At 40.1% G+C, this 21,995-nt stretch overlaps 1 protein-coding gene and 1 long non-coding RNA gene across 9 annotated transcripts in view; one reads left to right on the plus strand and one right to left on the minus strand.

Annotated features, from left to right (window-relative positions):
* dst (dystonin) overlaps positions 1-19,640 on the minus strand; it is a 235,001-nt gene extending 215,361 nt beyond the window's left edge. For 7 of the 8 annotated variants that reach the window (XM_062058283.1, XM_062058282.1, XM_062058281.1 and 4 more), the window contains exons 1-4: positions 19,358-19,640; positions 19,242-19,273; positions 15,855-16,046; positions 1-112 (exon numbers count right to left, since the gene is read on the minus strand). The exon at positions 1-112 is cut by the window's left edge and continues 102 nt beyond it. In XM_062058283.1, the coding sequence (XP_061914267.1) occupies positions 1-112; positions 15,855-16,046; positions 19,242-19,273; positions 19,358-19,541 (520 nt within the window). In that variant the 5' untranslated portion in view covers positions 19,542-19,640. The remainder of the gene's footprint in view (positions 113-15,854; positions 16,047-19,241; positions 19,274-19,357) is intronic. The other variant, XM_062058275.1, reaches the window with a different exon arrangement.
* Positions 1-21,995, plus strand: part of LOC133657233 (uncharacterized) — a 972,718-nt gene that overhangs the window by 735,116 nt on the left and 215,607 nt on the right. The gene's annotated exons all lie outside the window — the stretch shown is intronic.

Genomic DNA, 21,995 nt, shown 5'->3' on the forward strand with positions numbered 1-21,995 from the left:
CGCCCGGTGCCGGTGAGGCCGACCCCGATTTGAAGCTGTAATCTTCATCTTCGGACAAATCCGCGGAGGAAGACATGGAGCAGTGGAGGGAAGGGTTCCCCGAACCTGAGCTCTGAGACAAAAGAAAACAACAATGGTAAAATAAACCTTGTATCACTTATAGTTGCAATGAAAAGAAGGGGCAAAAGCAAAAGAGCGGAATTGTCTATGGAGTCTCGCCATGGTTGCCACAACAAAAGATGACAGTAATATGAAGCGAACAGTCTAGCTCCCCCGCCAGGTCAACATTAACACTTACCAAGCTGTACATCATAGGTACAAAAAAAAAATTTTTTAAACACAAAAAGCAATCCAATTTGCGCGTTATTAGCTTCAATCCCCTCATCCAGTGCGTCCTGCACGCAGTGCCACACCCTTGTGGGGATGCTCCAGGGCGGGTCACGATTATAGCGGAAGATGCGAGGCTGATGTCAGACCTCCAGCAGAGGAGCAGAGGGGATGGCAGTGGTGGTGAAGATGATGGCGAGCTGTGTGATGTCGGAGCGGACAGGCAGGGCTGGGCTTGTGCGTGTGTTTACCCCCCTCCAGCAGCGTCATATACGCGCACAGACAGCCAAAGAAAAAGCAGCAGCCAACAGCGACCCACAAAGGTGCTGGCTGGCTACAAACACAACACAAGCTGGGAGGACAAGAGCTCCTGCTGATTCCATACAACATAAGGTGGGGGAATTTGGCGTTGCAAAGCATATCCAGGACATGTTATTAGGTACCTCTGCACATTTTAATAGGATCCAATACATGAGTCTTATTAAAAACAGTATTGTGGCTAGGGTTGTACGGTATACCGGTATTGGTATAGTGCCGCGCAGTGACGTGCGGTGAGGTTCATGACTGGTGAGGCACTGACTTCATCACAGTCAGATTTACAAACATATGAACCCTAAAGAGTATCTTATTCACCATTTGATTGGCAGCAGTTAACGGGTTATGTTTAAAAGCTCATACCAGCATTCTTCCCTGCTTGGCACTCAGCATCAAGGGTTGGAATTGGGGGTTAAATTACCAAAAATTATTCCCGGGCGCGGCGCCGCCGCTGCCCACTGCTCCCCTCACCTCCCAGGGGGAGATTAAGGGGATGGGTCAAATGCAGAGGACAAATTTCATTAGACCTAGTGTGTGTGTGACAATCATTGGTACTTTAACTTAACTTTAACTTTACACATACAAACTGTAGCACACAAAAAAAGCACATTTCATAAAAAAAAACGTTATTATGGTCTTACCTTTACTTATAAATGAAGTCCATGCGCCGCTGTTGTGCTGGATTAATGCACCCCCGCCGTAGAATGATTGGGTTTAGAACCAGGAAGTGACTAAAACACACACTTAAAAGTTTCCACGTGCAAGATTGAATCTATTTAAAAAAAAGTTATTTAATAAGAAGCCAAAAAGTGCAAAAACAATAATGTTCGTGTAGGAGGAGTTGTGAATGAATGAAATATGAAATCCATGCTGCAGTCTGCAGGTGTACCTAATGTTGTGGCCCTGCAGTCATTCACAACTCCTGAAACACGTACATTATTGTTTTTGCACTTTTTGGCTTCTTATTAAATAACTTTTTTAAATAGATTCAATCTTGCACGTGGAAACTTTAAATGTGGGCTTTAGTTGATATAACACTCCCGTCAGGGGGTGCATTCTACGGCGGGGGTGCATTCTCTACCACCAGGGGGTTGGATTACTGCGAGCCTCAGCCAGTGCGTCTTCGCAGCAGTTTTATGATTGCTCAGCACAAGAAATACACATACAGTTGTTGACAAAATACACTGTACATTATATACCTCAGTTAACTAAACTATGGAAATGTATAATATAGTTCATATAGCAATACGGTCTCAAGGCACAGCAGGCCAGCAGTTAGCCGAGTCCGCAATCCATGTTGAGGCACAACTGAGTGACGGGCCTCAACTGGCTGCTGATCACAGCAAGTCTCTTCTCAGTATTTGAACGGCAAATGTGAAAATTCAGCGATTTTGAATAAAAATAATTTAAAACTGGTGAAGTTAAATGGAAAATAACTTTATAGTATAATCACTGGATACATATAACAATTTAATAAATTTTTTTTCTTTTTACATTTTTTTTCTTTCAATGATGGCAGGTGAGGCCCCACCTCACCTGCCTCTAGTGACTGCATGTCACTGGTACCGCGATACTAATGAATCATATTCGGTGCTATACCGCCTCTAAAAAGTACCGGTCAACCCCCCCTCGTCGTCGCCACGTCGTGTCGTTGCTGGTTTTAAGAGCAGAGGAGCATGTTCGGCAGCGCACAATCACAGAGTACAAACCCCGTTTCCATATGAGTTGGGAAATTGTGTTAGATGTAAATATAAACGGAATACAATGACTTGCAAATAATTTTCAATCCATATTCAGTTGAATATGCTACAAAGACAACATATTTGATGTTCAAACTGATAAAACTTTTTTTTTTTTGCAAATAATCATTAACTTTAGAATTTGATGCCAGCAACACGTGACAAAGAAGTTGGGAAAGGTGGCAATAAATACTGATAAAGTTGAGGAATGCTCATCAAACACTTATTTGGAACATCCCACAGGTGTGCAGGCTAATTGGGAACAGGTGGGTGCCATGATTGGGTATAAAAACAGCTTCCCAAAAAATCCTCATTCTTTCACAAGAAAGGATGGGGCGAGGTACACCCCTTTGTCCACAACTGCGTGAGCAAATAGTCAAACAGTTTAAGAACAACGTTTCTCAAAGTGCAATTGCAAGACATTTAGGGATTTCAACATCTACGGTCCATCAAAAGGTTCAGAGAATCTGGAGAAATCACTCCACGTAAGCGGCACGGCCGGAAACCAACATTGAATGACCGTGACCTTCGATCCTTCAGACGGCACTGTATCAAAAACCGACATCAATCTCTAAAGCAGGGGTGTCAAAGTCAAATGGACGGAGGGCCAAATAAAAAATTTAGCTACAAGCCGAGGGCCGGACTGTTCGAATGTTCATTGAAAAATTTTTAAATGACGCATATAGTCTAGTGAACCTAATTGAACCTACTGAAAACCTAACAAATATATTCCAATATGATCAGATAAATAAATCAATATTTTCTTATGGCTCTGTCAGTAATCTTTAATTTTCAACAGACACAAAAGACAAATTTCCTTTATATAAAAATCCCCATAACATGAACATTAAATGAAAGAAACCGGTATTCAAGGCACCATCAGTAGCCTATATTTTCTATTTTAGCAAAAGTGGGCTAAATTTACTTCAAAGAAAAAAACAATAATAGCAATTTTCTATCATCCACTCAACTGAAATATTTTTAAAATATAATTAAATTGAAATACAATAAAATAAAGTGCAAAAATCTATAAATCAAAAACAACACTTTGTTTAAGGAGAAGTAACATGCAGTGAAAACAAATATTAAACTTTAACTTTTAAACTTGAATTGAGTAAAAACTCTAAATATGTGATTGCACAGTAATGTTCACATTAAACCCCCCTCCTCCCTCCGTGGGAGGGAGGCGAGTTGGGTGCCCGAAACCCCCCGCTGGTTTCGGCCCGCCCCTTGGCGCGCGTGGCACGGCGGGCTCCGCGACCCGACGGCTGGCCCTCGTGGCTTGACGGCGGGCGCGTCCCGACGGGCCGCGCGTAGGGGTCAAACGCAGAAGTCTCAGGGCCTCGTGGTGAGGGGGTGGCCTGCGGGTTTCGGCCCGCTTGACCCCCCCGCTCCGCTTGGCGCGCGCGGCACATGACGGGTTCCGCCACCGACGCTCGGGCTGCAGCCCGACGGTGGTGCGGGCCCGGCGGTGACGCGCGGTTTGGGGAAACAAAGCAGAAGTCTCAGGGCCTCGGGGCCGGGTTTCGGCCCGCCCCCTTGGCGCGCGTGGCACGGCGGGCTCCGCGACTGACGGCCGGGCTGCAGCCCTTCGGCCGGCAGGCGCGTCCCGGCGGGCCGCTCGCCCCCTTTCGGAACCTTGGACCGGCATCCGCTCGGTGCGTGTAAAAGATCTGCGGTCTAAAAAAAAAAAAAAAAAAAAAAAAAAAAAAAAAAGATCTGCGGTCTGCGGGCCGGTTCTAATAATAAATCAAGATCATCCCAAGGGCCGTAAAAAACCTTCTCGCGGGCCGGATATGGCCCGCGGGCCTTGACTCTGACATATGTGCTCTAAAGGATATCACCACATGGGCTCAGGAACACTTCAGAAAACCACTGTCACTAAATACAGTTTGTCGCTACATCTGTAAGTGCAAGTTAAACCTCTACTATGCAAAGCGAAAGCCATTTATCAACAACATCCAGAAACGCCGCCGGCTTCTCTGGGCCCGAGATCATCTAAGATGGACTGATACAAAGTGGAAAAGTGTTCTGTGGTCTGACGAGTCCACATTTCAAATTGTTTTAGGAAATATTCGACATCGTGTCATCTGGACCAAAGGGGAAGCGAACCATCCAGACTGTTATCGACACAAAGTTCAAAAGTCAGCATCTGTGATGGTATGGGGGTGTATTAGTGCCCAAGACATGGGTAACTTACACATCTGTGAAGGCACCATTAATGCTGAAAGGTACATACAGGTTTTGGAACAACATATGTTGCCATCTAAGCGCCGTCTTTTTTATGGACGCCCCTGCTTATTTCAGCAAGACAATGCCAAGCCACATTCAGCACGTGTTACAACAGCGTGGCTTCGTAAAAAAAGAGTGTGGGTACTTTCCTGGCCCGCCTGCAGTCCACACCTGTCTCCCATCGAAAATGTGTGGCGCATTATGAAGCGTAAAATATGACAGTGGAGACCCCGGACTGTTGAACGACTGAAGCTCTACATAAAACAAGAATGGGAAAGAATTCCACTTTCAAAGCTTCAACAATTAGTTTCCTTAGTTCCCAATCGTTTATTGAGTGTTGTTAAAAGAAAAGGTGATGTAACACAATTGTGAACATGCCCTTTCCCAACTACTTTGGCACGTGTTGCAGCCATGAAATTCTAAGTTAATTATTATTTGCAAAAAAAAAATAAAGTTTATGAGTTTGAACATCAAATATCTTGTCTTTGTTGTGCATTCAACGGAATATGGGTTGAAAAGGATTTGAAAATCATTGTATTCCGTTTATATTTACATCTAACACAATTTCCCAACTCATATGGAAACGGGGGTTTGTACTTACAAGCAGACACAGTGTGTAGACAGAAAAGGGAGAACGGACGCATTTTGACTTAAAAAGTAACGATAAAGGTGAAGTTATAACACTGAAACACCCTAAGGAGGAGGTGCTTTAAGACATGGCTAGCTAGCTAGCGGCTAAGTCCATCCGCAGTCGGCAGTGTTGTAGCGACTTCTAAATCACTAATCCTCGCCTCCATGGTGACAAATAAAGTAAATTTCTTACAAGTATCATCCCTGCAGGACGAGGAATAGCTAAACATGCTTCACTACACGCCGTAGCTCACCGGCGTCACAGCTAATGACGCCATTCCTGAATGTAAACAAATGCCATGGGTGGATCTACACCTAACATCCACTGTAATGATACCAAGTACAGGAGCGTATCTAGTCGATACTACTATGATTACCTCGATATTTTTTAGCATCACAAAAATGTTTTCATTTAAAAAAAAATTATATTATGTTTATAAACTCAGGAAATATGTCCCTGGACACATGAGGACTTTGAATAAGACCAATGTATGATCCAGTAACGACTTGGTATCGGATTGATACCCAGGTATCCGTAACTAATGTAAAGTATTAAACAACAGAAGAATAAGTGATTTTTACATTTTAACAGAGGTGTAGATAGAACATGTTAAAAGAGAAAGTAAGCAGATATTAACAGTAAATGAAAAAGTAGATTAATAATCAATTTTCTACTACTTGTCTTTAATAATGTTGGCAAAATAATAGAATGAAAAATGACACAATATGTTACTGCATATGTCAGCAGACTAAATTAGGAGCCTTTGTTTATTTACTTACTACTAAAAGACAAGTTGTCCAGTATGTTCACTATTTTATTTAGGGCCAAACTTGCAATAAGAAACATATGTTTAATGTACCGTAAGATTTTTTGTTAAAATAAAGACAATCATGCCATTTTTTTGTGGTCCCCTTTATTTAGAAAAGTACAGAGAAGTACCAAAAACTATCGAAATACATTTTGGTACCGGTACCAAAATACTGACATCGGGACAACACTAATTGTGGCTGGAACATATATTGAGGGTTGTTTCCAAAATGGTGTTTAGATTGTTCATCTACTTTGGTTACATAATATTATAGGATTAAAGCCATATTTTTTTTGCGGACACAAATATTTATTGGAAAAAAATATTATTTCCACGGTGTATCTCAGTGGTGTCATATTGGCATATTCTAAAAATACACCTTAAAAAAACAAACAAGACGAACATTTTCAACAGTGTAAATTTGATACTAATAATATGCTGTGTCATTTATAATTGTTTTTCCTGTAAAGGAGTCGTATTGTGATTTTTTTCTATATTTAAAACATTTTCTTGTGGTTTACATAATTGGAATGGTGGTTCTTTGGTCAAAATACATAATTGGAATGGTGGTTCTTTGGTCAAAATGTTGCATACATTTTGTTTTACAGACCATCTTCACTAGACCTACTCAGTGGCCTAGTGGTTAAAGTGTCCGCCCTGAGATCGGTAGGTTGTGAGATCAAACCCCGGCCGAGTCATACCAAAGACTATAAAAATGGGACCCATTACCTCCCTGCTTGGCACTCAGCATCAAGGGTTGGAATTGGGGGTTAAATCACCAAAAATTATTCCCAGGCGCGGCCACCGCTGCTGCTCACTGCTCCCCTCACCTCCCAGGGGGTGATCAAGGGTGATGGGTCAAATGCAGAGGACAAATTTCACCACACCTAGTGTGTGTGTGACAATCATTGGTACTTTTTACTTTTAACTTTCAAGCAACTTTCTGACCGGCTCTTCGGAATGCGCTGTTTAGTGGACCTGTGGACCTTGTCCAGATAAATCTCCCCAAAATTGTCCCAATCGTTTGTACTACAAAAATGGTTGGTCTAACTAATATAGCTATTAAATTATTAATGAAAGATGATTCATAACCAGGTTACAGCCCTGGTTAGAACTACCGCAAATTCCTGACTATAAACCGCTACTTTTATCCTACACTTTCAACCCTGCGACTTACAAAACCGTGCAGCTAATTTTCGCTAATGGCCATAATATTTTAAATTCCATAGTTTTCATTAAACCCAAACAGAGGACTGGTGTGTGATTATTTGTGCTATGGCGCCAACTTTTGGACGAGTTTGCTCACTGCAGGTGCTGCGAGTTGAAAATGTACTTCCTGTTTTGCCTTGTACAGAAAGTAAAACCATCCATAGCATTTTGCTCGAAAGGATTCTTCAATCATAACTCGATGCAACAATTGTAAGTTTCCCAATTTAACTAAAACAATTCATACTCGTCCCATGTGTGAAGTCTGTAGGAGTGTTTTCATGCATATTTGTACGGGCTATCGCATTGTAATGAAGCGAGCGTCGGTATCATTAGCGTATATGCTAACATGTCGACGAGTGTCTGTGTTAGTATTATTCATTTACAAAGGCATTCTTTATGTGTTGTTTCAGTCTCACAAATTCTTCAGTAAATTCACCAAAACATCACCGCGGACTTATTGAGTCTGTTTAGCTGATTGGATAGTTAGCTTCTGCAGCTACTGGGTCAATGACGATGACTTGTGTTTTGTTTGATCTGCCGTTTTGCTGCCGTATTAGAAACACAGTTCGGAGACAATTAAGGTATGTGAAAAAACATTTACAAAATTGTTCTGCGTAAATAACTAATCTCACAACATATATATATTCTACTCCGGTACCGCTAATATATGGAAAAATATTTTTTTCTTCTAAAATTCAATGGGTGCAGCTTATATCCAGGTGTGCTCTATAGTTTGGAAAATACGGTATATGCTACTTACTTTTAATGTTTTTTTTAAAGTCAACAGCAAAGGATTTTAGCATGCACGTGCATATACGAGTCAGTCTGCCCCACAAAAAGAAGTTAAAGAAAATAAGGAACTCATTGACTACAACTTTGTACTGAATAAAAAAACGTGTTGACTCAAGCAAAGCTCTTTGGGTAAACCTCTACTATATATGGAGATATCTACTGACATATAACTAAGGCAAAATACCTCAAACGTGTTTTATCAATATCAATGCCACGACTCGATGGTTTGGTTTCAAATTTTCACGAGTTATGGGGATCCCAAATACACACAAACAGGTGCCAACAGGTAAAAAAAGCTGGATTTGCATAATATGAACCCTTTAAACATATATACCTTCTCAACATATCAGCATTTGAATGCTTTTAGAGCTTTCAGAGGAAAAAACAGCTTTCATCTAACAGCTACTAGTGTACTCAATAACTTAAAAATATTTTGCATTAAGTTTTGTGTCACAGGTGGATTGGCCGTGACCCCAGTATGCATAGACGGCAGGCAAAGTGCAGGTAAAAATTTGTTAAGTAACACAAACAAAAATAGTCCATCCATCCATCCATCCATCCATCCATCTTCTTCCGCTTATTCGAGGTCGGGTCGCGGGGGCAACAGCCTAAGCAGGGAAACCCAGACTTCCCTCTCCCCAGCCACTTCGTCCAGCTCTTCCCGGGGGATCCCGAGGCGTTCCCAGGCCAGCCGGGAGACATAGTCTTCCCAACGTGTCCTGGGTCTTCCCCGTGGCCTCCTACCGGTCGGACGTGCCCTAAACACCTCCCTAGGGAGGCGTTCGGGTGGCATCCTGACCAGATGCCCGAACCACCTCAACTGGCTCCTCTCGATGTGGAGGAGCAGCGACTTTACTTTGAGCTCCCCCCGGATGGCAGAGCTTCTCACCCTATCTCTAAGGGAGAGCCCCGCCACCCGGCGGAGGAAACTCATTTCGGCCGCTTGTACCCGTGATCTTGTCCTTTCGGTCATAACCCAAAGCTCATGACCATAGGTGAGGATGGGAACGTAGATCGACCGGTAAATTGAGAGCTTTGCCTTCCGGCTCAGCTCCTTCTTCACCACAACGGATCGATACAGCGTCCGCATTACTGAAGACGCTGCACCGATTCGCCTGTCGATTTCACGATCCACTCGTCCCTCACTCGTGAACAAGACTCCAAGGTACTTGAACTCCTCCACCTGGGGCAGGGTCTCCTCCGCAACCCGGAGATGGCACTCCACCCTTTTCCGGGCGAGAACCATGGACTCGGACTTGGAGGTGCTGATTCTCATCCCAGTCGCTTCACACTCAGCTGCGAACCGATCCAGCGAGAGCTGAATATCCTGGCCAGATGAAGCCATCAGGACCACATCATCTGCAAAAAGCAGAGACCTAATCCTGCAGCCACCAAACCAGATCCCCTCAACGCCTTGACTGCGCCTAGAAATTCTGTCCATAAAAGTTATGAACAGAATCGGTGACAAAGGGCAGCCTTGGCGGAGTCCAACCCTCACTGGAAACGTGTCCGACTTACTGCCGGCAATGTGGACCAAACTCTGGCACTGATCATACAGGGAGGGGACCGCCACAACCAGACAGTCCAATACCCCATACTCTCTGAGCACTCCCCACAGGACTTCCCGAGGGACACGGTCGAATGCCTTCTCCAAGTCCACAAAACACATGTAGACTGGTTGGGCAAACTCCCATGCACCCTCAAGGACCCTGCCGAGAGTATAGAGCTGGTCCACAGTTCCATGACCAGGACGAAAACCACACTGTTCCTCCTGAATCCGAGGTTCGACTATCCGGCGTAGCCTCCTCTCCAGCACACCCGAATAGACCTTACCTTACAAAAATAGTGCAACAGGGAAATGCACAAAAGGACTAGAACCTTCATGCTATGCAGCATGGAGGTACAAAGCACAATGGTCAAACGGCCTGATTGGCAAGCAGGGGCAGGTGAAGAAGCCAGCGCTCTCAGTAAAGAAGTGGTGTCAAATGGAGGAAAACAGGAAGTGGAAACAAAACTAAGAGCAAAATACAAGAAACTAATAACTATCGTGCAGAATCATGACACTGTTTACATACAAATGTTTAATACATTAGTACAGATGACTGCATGGTACTTTCAGTTAGTTTTTTAATTATTTTAGCTATTTTATGTCTGTATTTGAGCGATCCTAGAATATATTGCCGAATGTATGATTGCTGCACTGCACTTTGACTGTTTGACACGTTTTCTTAATCTCGTACGGTACATGTCAAATGTTGACAATATGACAGTAAACGTCTATCCATCTATTTTAGCCTATTTAAAAATTACTCCAAAAATTTACAAATTATTAAGGACATATGAATCCAGAAGATGTCTGAGGAATACATTGTGATGGTGTACAAAAACACAATTATGGCTTCTAGGTAATGCAATATACTTTTTTGTTGTGGATAGACGAATTTGAGAAAGATGCAGCACCATGGACACACCAGACATTAAGCAACTAAGCAAACGTAGGTTACAAGTGTTGACATTATCTGGTACAAGAGGAAAGTTGGGGACTCGTTAAACAGCTTTATATTATTAAACAGAACACAGAAAAAGGGGAATTATAACGCTAAAAACAGTGTGAAGCTGTAAATGGAGCATATATCAAAAAAAGAGACTGGCTTTGTAAGTTTAAACTTGGAATGGAATATGGAGCAGAAAAGGCACACTTCAAAAGAATCACAGACTTCTACCATGAAATGCACGAAACTGTTCTGAGGTCAGTCAAAAACGGTTAATAATAGAAACCTCTTCATCTTTCCACCACGTTTCATCATGATTTAAAGTGAGACGCAGGCACATCAAAGTCATCTCTTTCCTAATTCTGTCCACTGAAGACAAACAGACACATTTGGGGAAAAGATTAGATTATGATGCCGTGGGGAAAAGTGTAAATCCTGAGTCAGCCTTAATGATACTCTGTTTTATGTAAGAAGCAATCTGGGCATAAGGGGATAAGAGTATCTAACAGATTAGAACCCAGCCCATGTTTTTTTAATTCAAGACTTAGCCTCTGTTTTACAAGATGTACACCATTCTTAGTAACCCATATGAACCATCTCAGGCTTTGAGAACCTCGAGGTGTGGTTGCCTGCTGGTGCCCAGAATCCGGACCAAACGTGGTGACGCTCCGTTTCAGTTTTATACTCCTAAAATGTGAAAAAGTACTCCAGAAGATGTGAGACAGGCCTCAAATCCAGACTGAAAACGCTTTTATCTACACTCTTTGATTTTAATTTTAATTATGACTATTTTACTTTTATTTTGGCGTTCTTGTCATTTTCTGTGAAGGACTTTCAATTGCCTTGTATATAAATTGTGCTCTATAAATAGACTTGCCTTGCCTTGCCTTAGTTCTGCAATAATAGCCCATATTTTTTTTAATTAGAGGCTGCATCCACCATTCGCTTACCAACTAGTCTTTATGATGACATTTGAAAGCCCTTTCAGGAGATTTATGTGCCGTCCCAATTTGAATAAATAAAATCTCCTATAAATACATGAAGTGATTGCACGTTTATGCTATTACGCTACAATTTCGGACCACTAACCACATTTATGACATTTATGACATTCATGTTTATCCCACTTGCATTAACGATGATAGTAAAAATACTGTTTACTCACCAGCACAACAAACATGATATGATTTATGCCACTGTTTGGAAAAAAAGACTGAGTTACACCTTTTAGTCCAAGGGTGTCAAACTCATTTTAATTGATGGCCACTTGCAGTTATGGCTGCTCTTGAAGGGCCGCATCTAACTGTGAATTATATTATTAAACAATTGCCTTAGCATTTGATTATAATGTTTTTTGTACGTACAATGTAAAAACATTTTTACATTTACAGTAGCTGTTTCACAGCATATTACTGTAAATGTAAAAACAGTACCAATGTTGTTGTTTTTTCGGTAAACTTCTACGTTTGTCGTTTCCTCAAAGTATTACTATAAATGGAAAAACGGTACCCCAAAACTGTTCGCTCAGTTGCTAGACTTGTATCGTAAAAAACAGTGATTAGATTTTTCCAATTGCATTTTCGATATGCTGTAAAAAAAAAAAAAAAGTATATTTTATGGGAAAAAAATGACAGCTCACTCGCTACAATTTTACAGTCAAATTTACGGTGTTTTTTTACAGTTTCCCAGCAGGCACAAGATATTGGTGCACAATGATGATACGTACATGTCTTTAAAACTGTCTTTAAAACAACATTACAAAATAGTTGTTTTTGTAAATTGAGACAACGCTGGTGTCTAACGTTGGATCAAAGTTGTTGATTGGGAAAATATCAAATTTCAATGGTCAAATCAATGTCACAACCTGACATTAATTAAACTGACATCCACAACTGCCACAACACATTCATTTATCATCATTCAAATTTTAAGTTTATAATATGAACAAAACATTTATCAAAATGACACCACTGTCAAAAAGCATGTTGTTTCAACATTGTATTTGTGGTGAAAAATATTGGTTGGAAAATGACCAAAATTCAATGGTCAAATCAATGTCAGAACCCAGCATTGATTAAACGTCGTCAAAAAGCATGTTGTTCCAACATTATGTTTGAGTTGCTCAACAATGGAACCTAATTCAACAAGTTCTCAACATTGTTTTAATATCTTGTGCCTGCTGGGTTATTACTGTAAATGCAACAAAAGTATCCTTGTTTTTTTTATTTGAAATTTTATGGTTATTGTTTTTCCGGTGTATTACTGTATGTAGAAAAACGGAACCACCTTTTTTTTTAACGGTAAAAAGACGGTCGTTCAATTGCCAGGATTTTACCTTAAAATCTATAACTATATTTTTTACAAAGTACAATTTGATAGATAACTTGCTTTGAAACCACAAATCAAGCAGATAGTCAAGTATTTGTTTACAAAAAAATGAATGTATGATAATATATTTGTTGCATCATTAAATAATATTTGGGTTTTAAAAATAAGCACATGTAATTTTTTCTGTCGAAATGGAAATACCGAATATTTTCAGTAGGAAAAGATAAAGCATTTTTTTGACGCATATTTTTTTCAGGCCACATAAAATGTTGTGGCGGGCCTTGAGTTTGACACCTGTGTTTTAATCCATTCATGAATTCCCTCTGATCCATAAGGTCAAGCTTAGAGGACTTTCCTATGGAAAACCTAGAAGAACCCCGACCTAAACCCCATCAAACAGCTTTGGGATGAACTTGAGCGCAGTGTAATTATTAGTATGCAGTATATTCCATTCAGCTTTACCGATTACCAAAAGGCTCCACTCAGTATATCGATTGTATACTGTATGTCTGCTCCTACCATTACTGCAGCATGACTAATGGGGAGAGGACGTTGCCTCAGCGCCTCGGGGATCAATGAGATCATTTCTCACACCGTAACATTAGAGCCGCGTCATGTCCATTGCACAAGCTGGAGACATTGCTAATAAGAAGGGAATGTCTATGGGATACTTTTTACTTCGTGTGATATACAGTATCTCACACCTCTCGCATATCAGCCAGACTTCTTCAGGGACAATGTTAATTAAATGAAACTTGGACAGCATATACATTAAAGCAATTCATGTACAGCTTGTACACTGTCAGTGGTAGCCCAACTTGATTGTTATGCTTTAAGTTAAAAGCAAAATTTTGAGTAACAGGCATCCCCGTCACTAGTTGGCATGGCAAATGTCACTTTGAACCCTGTAGGATCCGTCCAAAACATCTGGTCTTATTCGTTAGCCTTACCTTATCGCTGGAGATCAACATAACTTTGTTTTCCAACCATGGAAAGGAAGAAAGTGAGTGTGAAGGACAGTGATGAGAAGAAGAAGAACTAAAGAACTAAAGAAACTAATTGAACTAAAGAAAAAAACATTAAAAACATGACCGAGCGGCTCGCCAACTTGGCGAAGCAATTTGAACGTAACACTGCTAGTCTGCACTATATTGAAACAGAATGAGTCTAACGCCAGCCAAAAATGGTGGACATTTATCCATGAAAATATACCAAAGCTGCTGATGGTGTGCTTGATGGAGAAGAAGAGGGAAGGAGATACTGTAGAAGTCCATTCTCCAAAGTAAATGCTGTACATTATTATTATATTACTTAATAAAACTACTGTTGTTAGTAGTACATTGTATTATATTGTATGAAAGTAGCTTATTATCTAAAAGTTTGTTTATCTTTCCAAAGGCTTGTTACATGGTAAAATTATGCTGTTTTGGGGGGCATGCCCCCAAATTAAATTGAGTTTAATTCATTTCAATAGGAGACATTGATTTGACATACAAGAGTTTTGAGTTAAGAGCTTTGTCACAGAACCTATTAAGTTCGTAAGTTAAGGTACTACTGTAATGATATACAAACCCCAAAACCAGTGAAGTTGGCACGTTTATGGAAACGGTGGATGTCGTGTCCTCCGGAACAAAGAGGAAAAGAACCATCCGGATTGTTCTAGGCGCAAAGTTGAAAAGCCAGCATCTGTGATGGTATGGGGGTGTATTAGTGCCCAAGGCATAGGTAACTTACACATCTATGAAGACACCTTTATTGCTGAAAGGTACATACAGGTTTTGGAGCAACATATGTTGCCCTCCAAACAACATTATCATGGACGCCCCTGCTTATTTCCGCAAGACAATGCCAAGCCACGTGTTACAACAGCGTGGCTTCGTAGTAAAAGAGTGCGGGTACTAGACTGGCCTGCCTGTAGTCCAGACCTGTCTCCCATTGAAAATGTGTGGCGCATTATGAAGCGTAAAATACCACAACGGAGACCCCGGACTGTTGAACAACTTAAGCTGTACATCAAGCAAGAATGGGAAATAAGTCCACCTGAAAAGCTTCAAAAATTGGTCTCCTCAGTTCCCGAACGTTTACTGAGTGTTGTTAAAAGGAAAGGCCATGTAACACAGTGGTAAAAATGCCCCTGTGCCAACTTTTTTACAACATGTTGCTGCCATTAAATTTTAAGTTAATGATTATTTGCAGAAAAAAAAATAGTTTCTCAGTTCGAACATTTAATATGTTGTCTTTGCAGTCTATTCAATTGAATATAAATTGAAAAGGATTTGCAAATCATTGTATTCTGTTTTTATTTACGAATTACACAACGTGCCAACTTCACTGGTTTTGGGTTTTGTACAAACTGTACAGTAACTAGTCTAAAGTATATCCAAGTTTCATATCCATATTGATGTCCTTTGACTATAAATCTTATAATCTGTCTCTAAAATTGTTATAAGTACACCTCTGCATAATATTGTGTCCTTATTACCATTATAGAAAACACAAAGGAAAATTTTGAGAAATATAGATTAACTTAAAAAGAACAACTTTAACATTGTCTTTGTCTGTAACAAAAAAGATTTAAAGTGCATCAATTCGCCTAATATTGAAAAAAAAATCATTATTTAAACTATAAACATTTTCTAACCGAATTGAACGATGTATACTCAAAAATAAAATAAAATAAAATAAACTCAATAATAATTAAATTGATCAACAACATTACCTCAGGAACACTTTAACCTTCAAAACAAAAATGAATAAAACATTTTGAGCTGATTTTTTTTTTCATCAAAAGGAGGAAGTCAGGATATATTTTTAATGCACAGCCTTTCGAAGCAGGGTTTGAAGCATTAACCTGCATCATACTGATAAAGCATGTTCACCGTGGTCACACGAGCCACCCTCATCCCCCGCCCACAATCAGGGAGGACCATCCCACTATTTGAGGAGAACTGGTTTCCAGTAGGTCTAAAGGGAGTACCTACAGGTTTGCGTGTTGGAGTGACTTGCACAGACTGGTAAAACTCCGGCAGGACCCGCTTCTTCACTTTGCGCTTCCTTAGAGTCGATGAGGACTCGGGCTCACTCCTGGGGACCTCAACCAGGTTGGACTTGTCCTCTGTCACTCGAGCATGCTGTGTGCTCCTCTTGGCGTGACGTGGACTGTGTCTGAAGCCCTTTGAAACACAAACAACCAGTCACGATCACACCTGGGTTACTTTTAGGGGTGTCGCGATGCAACTTTTTCATTTCCGATATGATACCAATATATTAGAGCCTTGAGTATTGCCCGACACTGATATAGAGCCGATACCATATCACCAATTACACACACTTTTATTATTTTGTAGCAGTGGAATGTTAGAAAAGATTTGATCAAGTTAAATTACTCAAACACAGAAAAATGGAAGGTATGAAAACTCTAATTTATTTATTATTCACTGTTTGGAATGGACTTATTGTGTGTTTAAGTCAGACCTGGTCAAATTAAGGCCCGGGGGCCACATGCGGCCCGTTAAGCTTTTCAATCTGGCCCGCCGGACATTCCCAAAAAATTTTTTTTTTAGATCTTTAAGATGGAAACTGTAGCTGCCATTATGATGTGCAGTGATGTTTTCAAATGAGTGTAAGTCTTGAACTATACAAAGTATTTCAATGGTTGGAATCTGCACTTTTGCATGATATACTAGTTACTATGGTCATCTAATTAGTTACTATGGTAATCTAATTAGTTACTATGGTAATCTAAGTCACAGCAGCTCAGACGAGGCACCAAGCAGTGTGAAGATTTTCACAACAAAGTTCTAAAGCTTAGTGATATCTCAGATATATCAGATTGTAGGTGTTTTTTTTTGTTTTTTTTGTTGAGTTTGTTGCATTTTTGTTGGGTTTTGCTTGATTGTAAAATATGTCGATGGAGAGGGGGTGTGACGTTCATATGTTGTCAATATTCAGTGTTTTATCGGTCATAGTTAATATTGTAAATCCCACATTCTTTATTTTCATGTACATTCTGGATGTCTTATGCAGTAAAAAAATTAAAATTCCATTCCGTTTTTTAAGGTGGTCTGTCATAATGTTTTAGCATTCAATCAGACATTATTGTGAGGTTTTGTAGATATACCGGCCCCCAGACACATTTTTTTCTATAAATTTGGCCCCTGAGTCAAAATAATTGCCCAGGCGAAGTGGAGTGGTAATTATTTTTGGCAACACCGGCCACAATACTAAATTACGTTAAGCTTATGATGGGGTAAATTGAATAATGTGGACATGTTTTTTACTGCGGAAATTCTTAACCTTTTTGACCTCGGGGCCCAACTTTTCCACTGCAGAGGCGGCCGGAACCCACTCAAATATTAACACTGAATTTGTAATCTTAGTCTTGATTTTATTCGTATTCAATGATTATATCTAACCTACTTGCGGTTTAACAGGATAAACCTTGTCAAATAATATGAAAGCATGTGTTAATCACAAAGGTTATTACGAAGGCTTAACAAAATAAATACTAATCAAATATACTGCAAAAGAAGGGACTAATAAAAACTGTTGAAAAATAAATGTAAATACAATTACGCATTGCTAAAACAAGTCAATTCTAACTAAATTGATAATAAATAATAATATATGTTTCCTAAATAAAATGGCAACAAATTTAAAGTGCAAATGAAAATACAGCTTCACTACTTTAGTTATAATTTCTGCCCTTAAGAAACTTCTCTATGACTTCAGCTCCAGACTTCTTCTGTTCGTTTGTTATTGTCATTATTGCCACAAGTGGTGGAAAAGTGTATTACAACCGAGTACCCCTGCGGCCCATACGAACCACAGATGAGAAACAGATATTTTTTTGACGGCCCCCTATGATGCGCTTGCGGCCCAAAAGTGCGCCCTATGGTTAAGAAACAGTGTTACTGGATACTTTCAAACATGACTGTGCCTTGGACTCTTTGCAAATGTACATAATATGCTACTATAATTACTTGATACTTGTTTATATTGACAAATGCTGTGTTTGAGACTGTAATATTGTTCAATTAATAACACGTATGGTGTAGGTTTAGCTTGTGTGCTATTGCGTGTTGAGCTGTTGTGTAGCTGCCAGCTCCTCATAGTCTATACTATAGCCTACCCTGTTTACATTTTGTAAATAACTAGACTAAAATACAAGATATGACCAACATTGTGCACTTATTAGAGGACATGTTAACGGGCTGTCCAGCTTTGCAAAAGTAAACACGCTGCAGGATTGCTTGAATTGGAGCCCTTATATGGGACATTTTAGAAGCGAGACGATATCATCCTATAGTTTTTGTTGTTGTTGTTTTTTGTTGCTTATATCAGATTAGCACAACTCTAGTTATTTTAGCCATGGTGTGTTTTGTTGACAAATGCAGTAAGTGAACAACGTCAAAATAATTTACGGCAACTAAATGACTGATCATGACCTACATTTCCTTCCAGTTCCTTGAGAGTATAAAAGCATTCAGGAAGCACCTCATCCTATTTCCATGACTTGGATACTGAATTTAGTACATTCAAGACAGCGTTCTGTGTCATTTTAATACAAATTCAGCATCAATTTCCTAAAGCATTTTTTTCTAAATTGATGAATAAAAAAACAACATTGCTTTTCTACCTAGGTATAATTCAGATTTTTGGTTTAAAACGAATAGCAAATGAAGAGATTTAGTTTGGACATATTTCCAAACATGTTATCTATACAAAAGGTAAGTAAATGCAACAGAGGGTGCAGATTTTTCATGGTCATAGCGCTGTTGTAGCTTTTTTATTAATAGTGCAAGTAACCACATACCATTCACTGGTATTTATTTTGTACAGAAATACAGTACAATTACTGTAGTGGAGAAAGATTTACCAAACTAAAAGACACATTTTTTGTAAAGTAAACTAAATATGTTGACTTTTTTAGTAGTGTCAACTTTTATTTTGAAAACAAGGCCCATAAACCGGAAACGGTAAGCCAACTGCGGTCTTGAAGGACCATAACATCAAAACATTCTGCTTTTAAACAAAGAATGTGTCATTTAAGACACCAAAAAAAAAAAAAAATCTGCATTTTTGGGATACAACACGGTTGCGAGTGTTCAACCTCCTTGTAGTGAAACTGCCAAATCACCCTCCTTTATTGATTGCACATGCGCATGCGCACTTGGTGATCCATAAATAGTAATGCAGTCTTTCAATAAAGTAAAAATGATTCGTGCTTTAAAAGTATGACGCATGTACAAAAAACTAAGACGGACAGGGTTTGCGTTAACTATTATTGTTCAAATAACAGATGATGCCGTTCGTGACAAACGATGCTGATGACGTAACAAACTTATAATGACAAAAGTTCATCCTACCTCTGAACGAAAATGATGCGTTCGAAGACCCACTAGGGAAAATGGGAAAAGATAAGACAGGTTAGAGATGAACACATATGTCGTCGTATTGCATGATGCGCACCGCGATTACTCACCGCGGCTCTTGGCGCGTCCTGACAGCACCGATTTGATGGGATCCTTCCCGCTGGCGAGGTTGCGATGCCAGTTGCAGACAAACAAAATCGTGGCAACAGTCCCCAGCAAGAGCAGGAGCAACAGCAGCATGCACTGGATACTGAGCGGCCTGAGGAGGACCAGAAACACGGCAGCGATCATCATCGAGCGGAGACGAGGCTGCAGAGAGCCGCTAAAGACGCGCGCACCTCCTCCTCCTCTTCCTCCTCCTCTTCCAGTGTGCTCCTCCAAGCAAAGAAGAAGAGAGGAGACACACGGAGGCTCTCTGATCACGCTTCGGAGCACATCTGAAGATGCACAAGCCAGGCTGCTGATACCGTTTTGTTGTGCATGAGTCAGCAGCAAGTTTATTTATTTATTTCCAACATGCAGGGAGAGAGTCAGCACATTCACGCCGAGCCCTTGCTTGCAAGAATAATCTGCTGCAAAGCTGGCCAAACAGGATAAAGCATGAGTATGGGTCTCTTTATATAACCTTATGCTTTTTTTTTAGTCTGCATGCATGGAATTTTACCAGGATTTTATTGTGAATGAAAGGGTGGTTATGTAATTTTGGACACACTGACATTTGATTGAAAAACATTGTCATTGCAGGCTGTCCTACTCTATATTGCCATAAGTATTTGGCCACCTGCCTTGACTCACATATGAACTTGAAGTGCCATCCCATTTCTAACCCTTAGGGTGCAATATGATGTCGCTCCACCTTTTGCAGCTATTTCAACTTCAACTCAGAAGGTTGTGGAGTGTGTTTATAGGAATTGTCGACCATTCTTCCAAAAGGGCATTGGTGAGGTCACACACTGATGTTGGTCGAGAAGGCCTGGCTCTCAGACTCCGTTCTAATTCATCCCAAAGGTGTTCTATCGGGTTCAGGTCAGGACTCTGTGCAGGCCAGTCAAGTTCATCCACACCCGACTCTGCGGCGACCTCTTTGCACTATGCGCTTCAGCATCCGCTGACCCCTCTCTGTCAGTTTACGTGGCCTACCACTTCGTGGCTGAGTTGCTGTTGTTCCCAAACTCTTCCATTCTCTTATAATAAAGCCGACTTTGGAATGTTTAGGAGTGAGGAAATTTCACGACTGGATTTGTTGCACAGGTGGCATCCTATGACAGTTCCATGCTGGAAATCACTGTGCTCCTGAAAGCAGCCCATTCTTTCACAAATGTTTGTAGAAACAGTTTCCATGCCAAGTGATTAGGACACCTGATTCTGATCATTAGGATGGGTGGCCAAATACTTTTGGCAATATAGTGTATATGATAGTGTGACTAATGTGGAAAATGACATCTGAGGGGGAAACTGAGCCTCTTAAAAGTATAGTGGGACCTCAACTTAAGAATGTTTGAGATAAGAGCTGTCTCTCAGCTAATTGGGGTACAAGGCCCCCTTAAATTAGTTGGCGTAGCAAAGTCTTGCTGGCATTCGTTAACGGCTTATCTTTAATCAATCAATCAAAGTTGATTTAAATAGCCCATAATTACAAGTGCTTCGTAGGGCTGCATGCACAAACCACAAACAACATCCCATGATATGAACCCACATCTAGGCAAGGAAAAACTCCAAAAGCCCAAAATGGGAACAAGAAGAAACCTTGGGAAGGGGCCGCAATGGATGCCAAGTGCATGGGTACAGGCTTTGAATTATTCATGATAATATGACAGTACAGACCATCTATGGCTTATAGCTTGAGATCGACGTAACTTTGTTTTTCAACTGTGGGAAGGAAGAAAGTAAGTGCCAAGGACTGTGCTGGGAAGAAGAAGCTGATGATATTCATTGAATTAATGCAACAAAATAATGATTAAAAAAACATGACCAAGTACGTTGCCGACTTGGTGTAGCGATTTGAGCGTAATACTGCTAGTTTGCATCAAACGGAAGCAGAAAGAGTCTAACGCCAGCGAAGGATGTTAAAAATAACAGCTAAACAGCAAACATTTATGCATGAAACTACGGATGGTGTGTTTGACTGAGACGCAGGTGGAAGGAGATAGCGTAGAAGTCCACTTTCCACTTTATTGTTACATTACTTCATAAAACTATATTAGGGGTTAGTATATACTCTATTGTATTTTATTTATTTTTTTACAATATTTGTTATCTTAAAGTTTGTTTTTCTTTTTGAAAGTATGCTGTTTTAGGAGATCAATCAGCAATTAAGTTGATTTCAATTGATTTCAATGGGAGACCATTTGAGATGCAAGTGCTTTAAGTTAGGAGCTCTGTCATAGAACCAATAATGCTCGTAAGTTGGGGTATGTGCTTATCAGTTTGACCTAATGGAATCAATTAGATGAGAAAATCGAACACAGCAATAAAATCATTCAATATAAAGGGGGCCCCTTTTTTTCCGGAATTTTGCTTATTGTTCACAATCATTATGAAAGACATGACGACGGATGGATTTATAAAAAAAAATGCATTCTAAACATTAAATAAACGTAAATAAAGTCTGTTTACAGCGGATCCAATTGGAGGTTCTCTATTCCGCCCATAAAATCCAATAAATAACCATTCAAAAAGCTCAAACAATAGTTCATTTACATTGTGTGACTTGGATTTTAACCAAGTATTAGTGATATTGTTGTTATA

This window comes from Entelurus aequoreus, linkage group LG09 (assembly GCF_033978785.1).
Source record: "Entelurus aequoreus isolate RoL-2023_Sb linkage group LG09, RoL_Eaeq_v1.1, whole genome shotgun sequence".
Lineage (NCBI taxonomy): Eukaryota > Metazoa > Chordata > Actinopteri > Syngnathiformes > Syngnathidae > Entelurus > Entelurus aequoreus.